Source organism: Aphis gossypii, unplaced genomic scaffold (assembly GCF_020184175.1).
Source record: "Aphis gossypii isolate Hap1 unplaced genomic scaffold, ASM2018417v2 Contig00327, whole genome shotgun sequence".
Classification (NCBI taxonomy): Eukaryota; Metazoa; Arthropoda; class Insecta; order Hemiptera; family Aphididae; genus Aphis; species Aphis gossypii.
This window is the reverse complement of record NW_026083067.1, coordinates 32,802-46,386: the sequence shown is the minus strand read 5'-3', so window position 1 is coordinate 46,386 and position 13,585 is coordinate 32,802. Positions and strand designations below refer to the sequence as shown.

Sequence of the window (13,585 nt, the reverse complement as noted above, 5' to 3'; positions counted from 1 at the left end):
TGTACAGGTTGTAACCAGGAGTTCGGAAATCTCTCAACAGAGTACGCCACTATTCGCCCGGAGGCCTATTTTATTTTAAGTTGTTATACGACAATGTATTATTAAATATTTGAAAATATATTTAAATGTAAATATAATGTTTATAATATGAATATAAAATAAGAGGAATATATTATTATTTTATAGATGTAATACAAGCTAATATTATTGTATCAATCATATAATGTTAAATAGATATAAATGATGTTATTGAACATTAATTTAAATAAATACAATTTTCTAATATTAGTTTATTTATTTGTAAATACCAGTAATAAAATTAGTTACAAAGCAATTGAATGATCATGATTTATGGTTTAGATAAGATAATTTACCACAACTTTGATGATTTTAAACAACATTAAAGTTTTAAACCTTGTTTATATATTCAGTTGTGAAAATAAAAATAATTTTAACAATGCCAAAAAAGTGTTATGTACCTGGGTGTAAAACAGGTTATGCTAGCGAGTCAAAAAAATTAAAATTGAGTAATGAAAAAACCCCAACATTATTTAGTTCACCAAAGGTATTTAAATTTTATTTATTTTTCAAGTTGATAATTTATTGGTCCTTCTAAAGATGTGTGTGTTGCTATATTATTACTTACACATTTATAAATTGAATTCATAGAGATTTCCATTTATAATACATAATATTAATATACCAATAAATTACACTTATTATAATATCGATAAAATCATTTAATATAAATTATAAATCATAATTTAGGATGATAAAACTCGAGAAGTTTGGAATAAAAGTACAATAGAAAATACAGCTAGAGAAAAAAATAAAAAACAAAAAAAAACCAGCCAAGCAATCAAAATTATAATATATATAATTACAAAATGAAAAAGATATTTTTAATTTTAATTTTATAATACTACATTTTACCAACCCATTATAGTTTTATTTTTAGATAATTATTAATACTTACTTAATAATTGTTAGTTTTTCATTATTTTAATAATTATACAAGTAGCATGTAAAAAAATGTTTATTTATTAGTTAATAAGTTATTGATATATTTTAATATTACTAATTTAATGTTTCATGACTCCTGTCTGACTAATTGATAAATATAAATATTAGTGAAATGTAAATAGAAGGTAGGTATTCCTATTCTATTATTTTAATTATAGAAAATAGTTCTTACCATTGATATAAACATATTGAAATATGATTTATAAAACTATTTATAGTCAGTGAATCATGTTTAACACTTGGTAAGTTTTAACTTCAAAATCTTACATTTTTTTATAAAGAAAATCCTAAATCCTAAAAAAACCTCATGATTTTACGTGCAACAAAAAGGTAAAATAGACCTCCGGGCGAATGGTGGCGCTACCTATCGCGCTCCCGATGTACTATCAAACTGCCGTCCAAATTGGCATCCAGAATATTTACGAGTGGTATCACCTTATCTTCTCTACATCGTGAAATTAACTAATGACAACAAAAAGATTAATGTTATCTGGTGGTGATAAGCTGATAAGGACTGAACAGCTGACGCTTGCTGCGGCGGCCTCCGGTGCTGCTACCAACTGACTGGATATCCGGACGGCGTTTCAGCAAACTAAGCAGTTAGCACTATTGTAGCCGGCTGCCCGAACGAGCACCAGCGTGTGCACGGGAGCGGGTGGAATGTGCCGAAACCTTGTGGTAAAAGGCGGATGAGCGTTGTTCGGCAGGCTATAACAGACGCGGACAACGGCACCGTGGCACGACACGTGACACAAACACGCAGAAATAATACGACACACGTAGCACTAGGGGCGCACGGGAGCGGACGTTATCGAATAGGGAGCGATTCTTAACACAAACGTGGCACGGTGGAACAAACGGGTCACGATCTGGCCCACGAACGACAAATGGATGGCTGTCTATCACGGCGATACAAACAGCAAGCACGAGCGGAGGAGAAAAAAGACGGTCGGACTGCAAATCCGTCGAACACCAAAAAACCCCACGGGATGATAGAAACAGGCAGAGACACGACACGCGTCACGCATATCATCAAGACTGGTTGGCGCAGCGTTATTGTTCGCATTAGTTAGCGACGGAGGGCACCACATGCGCGACGAGGGTGGGACGGGAGGAACTCGGTCTAGAGTCGTGGTAACCTAACCAAAATGGCGCCCAAACAAACGTATATTTTTTATTTAAAACTATTTTTATATAGATATATATGTATATATATACATATATATATATTATTAACAATTATAATATTATTCATGATATAATAATATATTACTTGTTATTTCTGTATTACTATTATATTTATTCAATTCTTTACACATATCCTCATTGTAATCTGTCATTTCTATGCATGGTTTAACAATATGGTCCAATGCTAATTGAGTTGCTTTATAGTTTAATAATCTATCCTGAAAATGTTATAAAATTTTTTAGAGAAATATTAGTACTGACATGAAACTACTAAAGTATAAACAGTTTAGCAAAGCCCAAACACCATCCCTGGAGATCTTAGATCTGATTGCATGATCACCATTTAATAATATGAACACTATTTGCTTAATTAATTATTAGTTCAAATAAGTATAAAATTTAACAGTCAATTGGTCTTTTTCAAAATAATATATGTAGCATATAAAAATAATTTTTCGTCGTAATTTGTTTAAAAAAAAATATGTGTACAAATAATTATAAGTTATAAATAATAATATATGTGAAAAACATTTTAAGTTGTGAGCTATCATCGTTGGTACATATTCATCAATGTTCTATTATCAAATGTTTTACATAATACATATTGCATTTATCCTTTCAGCGGTGTCATTATACTTCCTCCATTTTCTAGCGATTTCTAAACCATTATGCAATCCTTCTATTGATTGGTTTGTGGAAAGTTATATTCATTTTATGCAATTTTAAATTGTAATCAAATAATTTGAATTTTTTCTTTTTCTGTCCATTTTGCCAACCCGTGTTTCTTCAAACTAGTTAAGTAATCGTGATAAATCAGATTCCAGTTTTCGGTGAAAAGGAGTGTCAATCCAATGTTTAAAACATCTAATAAGTAAAAACAGAATCAACAGGAACATATGCTAAGGCGTCTAATTTAATTTATTTCAAATGCTAAAATTGGATTTTCTTTGTATTGTTTTGATAAACCACATTCTTGAATGATCTCCAAAGAGATTGTGCAAAGTGAAAATGACAATCACGAATTTTGATATCACCGAATTCTTTTTTGAAAGCATTAATTGCTGTATTTCAAAATCTAACATGATGGTTTTTGATTTTAAGTTGCTGTTTAATGTTTTTAGGCATTGTAATAAACGAATATATGTTTTTTTTTTATTTGATAAAAGTGCATACACCGAAGGTAAAACTTTTTAAGATTGAATTCCGTGAATAGTAAATGGTTGAGTAAAAATAGACGGGGAGTATGAAAATGTTCCATTTGCATATCAATGATCGCATTCAGACATTTTTTGCAAATTTTTTTCCGTGGGAAATAGAAGAAAACGATCTCAGGTTTCCTGTTCATCACCGAAAGAATTAAATAGTATAAATGACTTCACACCTGGTATTACAAGATCATATTATAGTGATTGAGGTTTTTGCTGTATTTTCGCGTTATTTTACGCGCAGAATAGTAATTTTCATTTATCGTACGTCGGGCATTTGACCGGAAACTGCTATTCTATTTAACTAAAATATTTAAAATTATATTAGATTATAAAATGTATTATACTATAAACATTTAGTTATTGATTATTAATCATTATTATTATCTTTAAAGTAATAATTGCTACAACAGATTGAGTATCTACTGTAGAGTTCAATATTCTTAGCAAGCTCCTTTAAACTTCCTTTTACGCTTTTGGCAATGTCCGGCAAATGAATATGTGCTATTTAGGTTAAATTAAAAAAATTAAAAAAGAATATTTACCTGAATATATTATTATTGCTTTAATTTTTTTTTACATTTTTAACATATTCTTAAATAGTTTTTCCTCTTTCACTTTAAGACCTAATATAATCTAGAGTCATGTTAAATGTATTTTTTTGTATTTTTGCGTTATCTATACAAATAGCACTAGACTACACCGTCTATCATAGTCAACTGAAACACAATGCACTCCTGTATGTAGTACAGACTATAGAGGCAACATATTATTTTTATTCCAGATAAATAACTAAATAAAATAATAATATAAATAAAATTTATTATCATAACATACTATAATCGTATAGATATTGTGCAATACCTAATAAAGCTGGATGTAAATAAATACATGCTATTATTCAACTTAATAGCAAAACCTATAATAATAATTATTGTAAATTTATAGGTTCATACATAGGTAACTTTCTTAAAGTAATATTTTTGTTTCGCGACGAAAATATACTTCGACCTATTTACCAAGCGATCATAAGCGATCGTAAGCGACGTAAGATCATTAAACATTACAAGGTACGAGGATCTCCTACCCCATGTGATGTCTCCATCTTACAGTTTACACGCATGTAAGATCAAAACATACTTTAAAATCATAATATAAATGGAAATCTACGTGCGATTCTAGATAATAGTTTTACCTTTAAATTTTATAATAGGTCAATTTACTCTAATGTCAAAACTAACGGCATTCTATTGAAACTAGTGAACAAAAATTTGCTATGTTATACGTAAACAATACATACGGGCAAAGCGTCATTTAATAAATCAAACAAAATTATTTTAACTTATTAAACTATATAACTTATTTTAGATTCTGAACTCTCTTAAGATAAACATTTTTCAAAAATTTTCAAAAAAAAGTGACGGAAAACGGGAATTTTTAAGCAAAATAAGTTTTTGACCAAATCAATTTTTTTATATCGTTGTAACTCTATAATAATGAACCACTGTAAATACTTGAAATGTTGAATAATAGTATTAATATTAGTATTTATTAATGTTAGTCTATATAAAGTTAAATTTCTAAAATATTTTGACTTTTTTGAACTATTCATAGACAACTGAAATTTTCAATTTTCCTCATTTTTTAATTTTTTTTTGAAGTGTCGATTTAAAAAAATTTGGATCACCAAAAACTTGACAATTTAATGCAAGGTTTCTTATGAGCTTTTCTTATTGTATTTAAAAAAAAATCAAAAATCGTTAATCACAATTTTCTTTTATAAGCGTTTATAGTTCAAATTTTTATGAAATTTGTCAAAATCGCGAAAATTTGCAAGTAATTTTGTAGTTAAAAATCATAAAATCTTTTTTATTTATATCTTATGTTAAAAATTCAACATTAAGTTTTCTATAAGTTTTCCTTCAAATAACTTTAGAGAGAACTCGAATCATCATTATAGGAAAAATGTTATGTGCGTATGAATTTTACATTTTTATGAAATTGCGTAGCGATAACGATTTATCCTCAAACGATTTTAAATATTTGTTATTTTTTAAAAAGTATTAGTCATAGATACTTGAAGATTTCACCAGTTTTTAGGTTGGTACATTGATTAAATATACATAGATAGGCCACGCTATGTGATTTATTGGCATCGATTTTTGAATGGATTTGGATCTGAAATATTTTAGTTCTGGATTTCTGCCACCAGGTGGTGATTTGATTTTAGATTTTAACTCGTTGCAACTATGATCACTCGATCAATGGTTCGAATTTTACAATGGGTATGATAAAATGATAAATTGATAAGCGAAAATATAATTCTATAAAATTATATTTGCATTATTGACAAATGTCAAATATCAATCATATCGATTTATGAATTTTATGCGTCTGTTGGGTATTAAATTTAATATTAATTTTGTAATAACAATAACTAAACCTGGGAGGCTGGGAATAAGTATTAACACAACATCAAAATGTCTCGTGGAAACAAATGTGTTTATTATTTATGTGGGAAGAATCCAAGACATAATTCAAACTTAAGTTTATTTGGATTTCCAAAAGATTTAGAAAGATCGAGACAATGGATTACAAATTCTGGTAAATACGTGATACCAATTATTTTGTTGCAAAACATTGTTAAACAAATTTTAATTAAATTACAAATTATAATATTTAATATTATAATATATCTACTGTATGCCAGTATATGTTATTTTCTATGAGTATGTATAGACGATCTAATATCTATATCAGTAAAATTTCATTGATATTTAACTTTGAGAGTGGTTTCTGGTAGAAAATTGGGTGTAGTTGGTTAACATTAATCAAATTTAAAATATTTTTTAAAACTATTAGTAAAAACAAAGGTAATTATCACTGCTGTACAGTGTACAGCATTGAATGGACCACTACAATGGATGTGTTAAGCAAGGGCGTATTTCTGGGGGGGGGGGGGGGGCGATGGGGCGATCGCCCTCCCCAGAGCCTCTGTTTTTATTTCTATTTAATAGTACCTACTTTAATATTTTCGTAATTATATGTAATTATGATACAATAAGTGTACACCGAATAAAGTAAAATAATTAAACATTTTAGAATAGCGCTCTTAGTTGTTTAAATAGGTTAACATATACATTTTTGTATTTTTGGTTTTTTTTTAAAATTGTATCAATAAGTCGCCCCCCCCCCCCTTGAAAATAGAGCCAGAGACGCTCTTGGTGTTAAGTTTGATTTAATTGATATATTATTGTATCATTGATCATATATAAAATTTTGTTTATTTTATTATATATATAATTTATTAATGATTGTATACAAAAAACAATTCTGAGCCAAAATATTTTTTTATTTTATTTTATTTATATTTGCCTTGCTCAGAATCTAAAATGAATATATCTATATCAATTTATTTTGTTTTTATTTTACCAAATTATATTAAACCAAATATAATTTATATGAATAATTAAAATTATTATTCATTATTATTCAATCCAAAGAAATGTATTGTTTGAATTTCATAATATTTAATATTATAATTTCTATGACTGTTACAATATATAGGAAACTCAGATCTTATACATTTAGAAATTGAAGATTTAAGGAAAAAAAAGATTTGTTCTGATCACTTTTTATCTGACGATTATTCAAATTTCTCAAAAAAAATTTTAAAGCGAACTGCTGTACCAGTGCCATTTCATGTACGCTCGCCAAAAAAACAATACACTTATAAACCTCATGAGAACATGTGCAATTTAGATCCATCTTCTTCAAATTATGAATCAATTCCAGTGTCTCCTTCATTATTTAAAACAACTCCAGTTAAACAAAAATATTTTTCTACAAACTCTTCACTTATTGATAATTCTGATTCAAGTTGTCTTGACTTTAAATCACCAAAATCTATTCATTTTCAAACACCAACAAAAACTAATTTAACAATAGGATCAAATGACCACACACCAATTTTAACTCCAAAAACTCGATCATGGTTAGATAGTACACTTACTATGCCAGAATCTTCATCTAATTTTGAAAAACAAATTCAGAAACTAACAGAAACTACAAAAAAACAATTAAATGACTTACAAAAAATGAAAAAAAAACTGGAATTTAAACAAAAAGTGATAGCAAATAAACGTTCAACCATAGCAAAACTTAAAAAAAATCTCAAAAATTCAAGACATTTATTTAAAAACAAAAATATTTTTAATTCTTCAAGTTTTCCATCAACAGATTCTCAAACTCTAGTTAAAATGCAAATCCGTCAAAACATTAGCAAAAAACCATGGACAAACCTAGAAAAAGATTTTTCCCTTAGACTTTATTACAAGTCTCCATCAGCTTATAAATTTCTCAGATCAACAAAAATAAATTTACCTGGTTTAGCAACTATTAAACGTTGGGTTGGTGCTTCTAAGTTTAAGCCAGGTTTTAATTCTAATTTATATCAACAAATAAAAATGAAAGTTAGCTCAATGACATATGAAGAAACATTTTGTACCTTAATATTTGATGAAATGAAAATAAAACGATTTTTAGAATATTCAAAAGTTTTAGATATTGTAGAAGGTTTTGAAGATTTAGGAACATTTGGGAGGACTTCAGCCATGGCTAGTCAAGCCATGGTATTTATGATAAGAGGTATTTATTCATCATGGAAATTACCAGTATCATATTTTTTATCTTCTACGTCAATGAAAGCCACAACTCTATCAGAAATAATTTTAGAACAGATTAATCAGTTGATAAATTGTAAGCTCCAGGTGAAAGCTATTATATGTGATCAAGGACCTAACAATAGATCTGCTTTAACCAAACTTGGTTTTACTAAGGACAAACCCTGGATTGATGTAAATGGAAATAAAATATTTTCAGTTTATGACGTTCCACATCTTATAAAAAATATAAGAAATAATTTTTTAACCAGTGATTTAATATTTAAAAATAATAGAGTTTCTTTTCAAGATATAAAAAAAACATATATGATTGATAAACGTAGTTCAACTTCTCGCTCTCTTTTAAAAATTACTGACTCTCATATTAATCCTTGCCCTTTTAAAAAAATGTCTTGTAAACTTGCTTTACAAATATTTAGTAACTCAATGTATGCCACTATGCGTACTTGTATTATGACTCAAGAGTTAAAATCACCAACTGCTGCCCATACTGCTGAGTTTGTAAAAGAAATAAATAACTTATTTGATTGTTTGAATAGTCAATCTCTTTATTGTTCAAATCCTTATAAATGTGCTATTTCTGAAGAAAGACAATTAATACGTTTGCAGTTAGAAGAAGCTAAACAATGGTGTTCACAATTAAAAAAATGTAAAGGACATGGTCGGCCATATACTTTTGATGGTTTAGAGACTTAGAGTGGACAATAAATGCAATATTGGGCGTGTATGAAGAACAAAAGAAAATAGGTTTTCATTATTTGCTAACTGCAGGTGACATCAAGATGCGATTGAAAACACATTTTCAGTTTTTCAGCAAAAAGGTGGATATTCTAACAATCCAACTACAAGGACTTTTAGAATAACTTTTAAAATGATGACAAAAATGCATTTGATGAAACCTTCAATAGCTTCAAACTGTGAAGCCGATAGTGACCATAATATCTTAATAGTTGATTCACATACAAATGTATGGGAAAATAATGATAATAACGATGACTCAATGAATAGTTGTTCATCTTTATCTTTTTCATTTGATGATGATGAATCTATTGAAACTCCTGTAGTATCTCTTTCTAAGTGTTCTGATAGATATTTCAGTGGATATTTGGGTAAAAAATGCATTGAAAAGTTCAATTGTAAAAAATGTCAACAATTTATGCTAACAGCTACACCAATTAATTTTAGTGATGAAGAGTATTTAATTTTTTGTAGAGCATATGGATCAAAATCAGGTCACTTTGCCTTGAATGTACCTACAGATAATTTTACAAATTACATTTCACTATGTCAAAAATTACTGTCAAAAATTGTTTTAAAAAAACCGTATAAACTACAAATTGGATTAAGTATTAAAAAATCAATAATTAAAAATATATGGCCTAATTTTGATATTGATTTAGAATGTATCACTCACATAGAATTTGTTACAATGCATCTTATCCAATGTAAATTACTAAGAGATTTTAACTGAAAATCTAGAAATATGAAAGTTCAAACGTTATCTAAGTTGAAAATATTAAAAAATGTTTGATCCAATTTATAAAATGTATACCAAACAATGTATTTTTTTTAAATTGTATTTTGTTTTACTTAACCTATAACTATAAATTTTAAATTTTAATATTTTATATTATTATTAGTAATTATAATTAACCTGTTTTGAATTCTTTAAGTCTGGGTTTTTTTTATTGATTTTTTTCTGACTGCACAAACTATATTTCCCCCACTTTTCTGGTCTTTAATAAGGAATTAAATATATAATAAACATATCATGAAACAACAAGGTAACAATTTTCACTACACAAAATGTGTCCTACTAATTCACTACCCACTAAAAACTGTATGAAATATCAAATGAAAAATATAAATAAATAAGTAATAATATGATGCTATACGAATATGATTTTACATTATTTCTTATCTCAAATTTCCAAGAATGAACAGCAGACGACGACGATTTAGTATTTACGGCGTTACTGTTTATTTTTAGTATTTTATTCCCATCATAATAATTTAATTTGTAATCGTGACACTATACGCTCTCTATTGACATGTTGCGTTATTAATTAACTAGTTTCCATTATGCCAATTGACGTGGGCTATCTATGTATATTTAATCAATGGTTGGTATTTTCTTTACAGGGTATAATTTTCAAAATATTTTGCTTATTTTAAGGCATTTGAAGTATTCGTGTTTGTTTAATTTTTTTTTTTTTATAAATATCGATACGATTTTTTTGGCTAATTCAAAATATTTGAAAATAGAATACAAAGTTACTCAAAAGTTATTCTTAAAGTGATTCAAAAATTATAAGAATACATAGACAAATTTTTTTTTAATTGGCTTTTTAAGTTCAAATATTGACAAAAATTCGACAAAATCATGATTATTTGCAAATTATTTTGTGGGTATGAATCATAAAAATTTTTATATCAGTAGCTAAGAGTTGCAAATTGAATACAAAATTTTTCATAAATCAGGCAAACAATCATTAGAAAAGGACTTAAACTTTGGTTTATTCAGGCCGTTAAAACATAAACCTCCTTTTTCATCAACCACTGGAAATATATCCTAGGCTGACAAATTATCTCCATTCGGAATCGTTTTTAGTATAATGTAATGATATCTATCATTGGATTCAAATTTAACACTGCTATTATAGTTATATTATTGTGGTCCACACGGCATCTAATGTACAGCAAAACGGTTCCCACTTTTTTTCATTTAAAAATGTTAACTCAAGTTGAAATAATGGTAATTTACATTTTTACATTGTGTCAATTGTAATTAAAATATTCTAACAATGAAATACTGCATCACCATATTTGTTCGATCTTTTTGACTGTCGAGTTGCCGCCGTCGGATGTCGCGCTATGTACTATGGTCATGTTCGCTACGCGCCGTCAGCCGCAATGCTATGTTGGCTAGACTGTCGTTAACAGCGTTTTGTCGCTGGCGAACCGGTGCGTTCGTTGTGCTTTCTGTTCGGTTCCGTCCGTGAAAGTGTACGCGTTTCCTCGTCCGTACCATCTGTACGCAAAACCACGTTTTTTTTTGTGCCGTTTAAGCTTGATTATTTGCGTTGCTTTGGTATCGTTAGCGCTCCGTTGCTCTACGTGTAATTACTGTTGCTGTACAGTCCGTTCTCCGTTGATTCACGAGTTCTTTGGTTGTTGTTGTCAACGCATTGCGCTACGCTCAGGTGCACACACGTGAACCACGTGTCAACTCGCTGCTCCGCTACGCATTCGCTTGTTCGTGTACGTGTCGCTCCACACCAGTGTCCAGTACGACAAAAGGCTTTTCCGAACGATCGCTTGCTCGCGATATCCCACAGCTCAGCCGTTCATCACCACCTCAATACCCACAGTCACAGTTGCAGTGGTACAGGCCAGACGGTGATCCCAGCCCCTCCCCTTGTACCTTGTATTAATGATTTTATAATATTGTTATCCCTTTTATTATTATTTGTATTTTATTGCTCTTCTTGTTATTTTATTATTATATTGTGCTCTGCATTATAAGCAAATTGTTAGTCACTTAAATTTTCCCACTCACGAAGGTCCGGAGGACTTAGCGTCCAACGTACGTCTTAGTAAGGCCCGTTGTTGTAAACAATGTTAAATGTTGACTTTTTCAATTTGTTTTTTCAATGATAACTATAATATTGTACTTACTTCAATGGATAAGACCGGTTTTTCGATTGCTTTAAGTATATTACTTAATTTGTCTCCTTGTTCAGAACTTATGGTGAAAAGTACTAAGAACTTGTACATAGAAATGTGTTTTCTATACAAAATATCGTCGTCTAACTCCGTCCATAACTTCTCATTATTTAACCATCTCCTTAATTTATGCAATATTTGAATTTTGTCCTTCGTGATATTGTTCTCCTGAGAATGATATAATAAGGTAAACAATTTAATTAAAAAATAAACGTAATGTGATTATCATATAGTATTTTAAAAATTGTAGGTATATTTCTAATGATTAGTTTTTACTTAACTTTAGAATTTAGATCAAACTAATAAATTAATAACCTATAAATTTATTAAAAAAAATATATGGCCGTCATAAATTCAATCATAATTCATCAAGCTTAAATCACTTAGTGTATCTAGGTATCTATAATAGGTACCAGTATTTTTAAGAATTATCTAGTTCTGTAATTAATTATGTCTTATAAATAAAGTTTCGTAAAACTGATTTCTATGAAGTTTTAGTTCTACACTAGTTCTAACTGAGACTTATTGAGTTGTATACAACAAGTTTAATCTTTGTCGCATATTATACTTATCAACTAATAGGTATTTGCTTTATTACTTTATATAATTTTTTTTTGTACATTTTATCAAATTATAACAATTATTTCAATAAGTTATATTACTTGATCAGTTATAAGTAATTTTACTTATTTTTCATATTATTAAGAAATATAACACCTATTGTTTGTGTAGTATAACTTGGTATTTTATTTCAAGACCATACTGTTGATTTTTTTCTTCGAATTAAAGGTTGAAGATAAAAGAAATTTTAAAAATTTAAGTTATATGGGATTTGAAACCATTTTTAATCATTTTGTAGTTGAAATTTGTTTTTGTAGTTGGATTAAATTAATTAGATTAAAAAATATTTATCAATATTATGTTATTAAACATCATATTTATCATGACTGATGACTAGAAACTCATCTACCATTTTCGGTAAATATTTATTTTTTAAGTACAAAAAAACACCGGGCACAATATTTTACACCCAATGAAAACTGTTAACTAACTGAACTCTCAGACGTGATAATCGACTTATTCATTTTTATTTAGTAACCGAGTTATAGACACCCAAAACTCACTGATCAAGTGAAATGATTATCACTCGGCTAACTCAAAGAAGTATCCGCAATTGGTATATTATAATTGTGACTTTGAATAATTCGTCTGCAACTAATATAACGTAGCCTTTTGGAGATAAATATGAGCCCAGGGCCGTACCCTCTCTGCTCTCAATCAAATCTTGGCCATTTGTTAATATTTAACTGATATTTTATAAATCAAATGTACTCACATCATCTAAAAAATGTCTTCGAAACAATAATACTGCTGAACTGGGAAATGGTTTAGCGTAATCAATTTGAACAAATTTTATTTCTTCTTCTCGTACTGCCATCCTTACATTACCAGTATCTCCAAAATTGTTTCCTTCAGTAGTCATTATATCTAATTTCAATGTTAGTAATAGTAAATTCCATATATCTACATGTTTTTTTTGTGTTTTATAATCATTAGAATATAATTTTTCTCTTATTGAATTGAAAAAATTTAAACCTGAAAACACAAATCCCATATTTAATAAAATTACATTTATATTAAAAAAAAAAAAATAATAATAAATCGAATTCTAACACCCATTTATAATATGACTAATCTGCACAATATGCAAATCAATATGTATTCCAATAAATGAAAACAATTAAATATTAATAAAGGTAA

General features: G+C 28.3%; 1 protein-coding gene across 1 annotated transcript in view; it reads right to left on the bottom strand.

The window, feature by feature from the left end:
- The window catches only part of LOC126553778 (uncharacterized), a 52,315-nt gene that overhangs the window by 18,816 nt on the left and 19,914 nt on the right, over positions 1–13,585 (bottom strand). The window contains exons 6-8 of the mRNA XM_050208894.1: positions 13,161–13,420; positions 11,777–11,992; positions 2,297–2,429 (exon numbers count right to left, since the gene is read on the bottom strand). Coding sequence (XP_050064851.1) covers positions 2,297–2,429; positions 11,777–11,992; positions 13,161–13,420 — 609 coding nt within the window. The remainder of the gene's footprint in view (positions 1–2,296; positions 2,430–11,776; positions 11,993–13,160; positions 13,421–13,585) is intronic.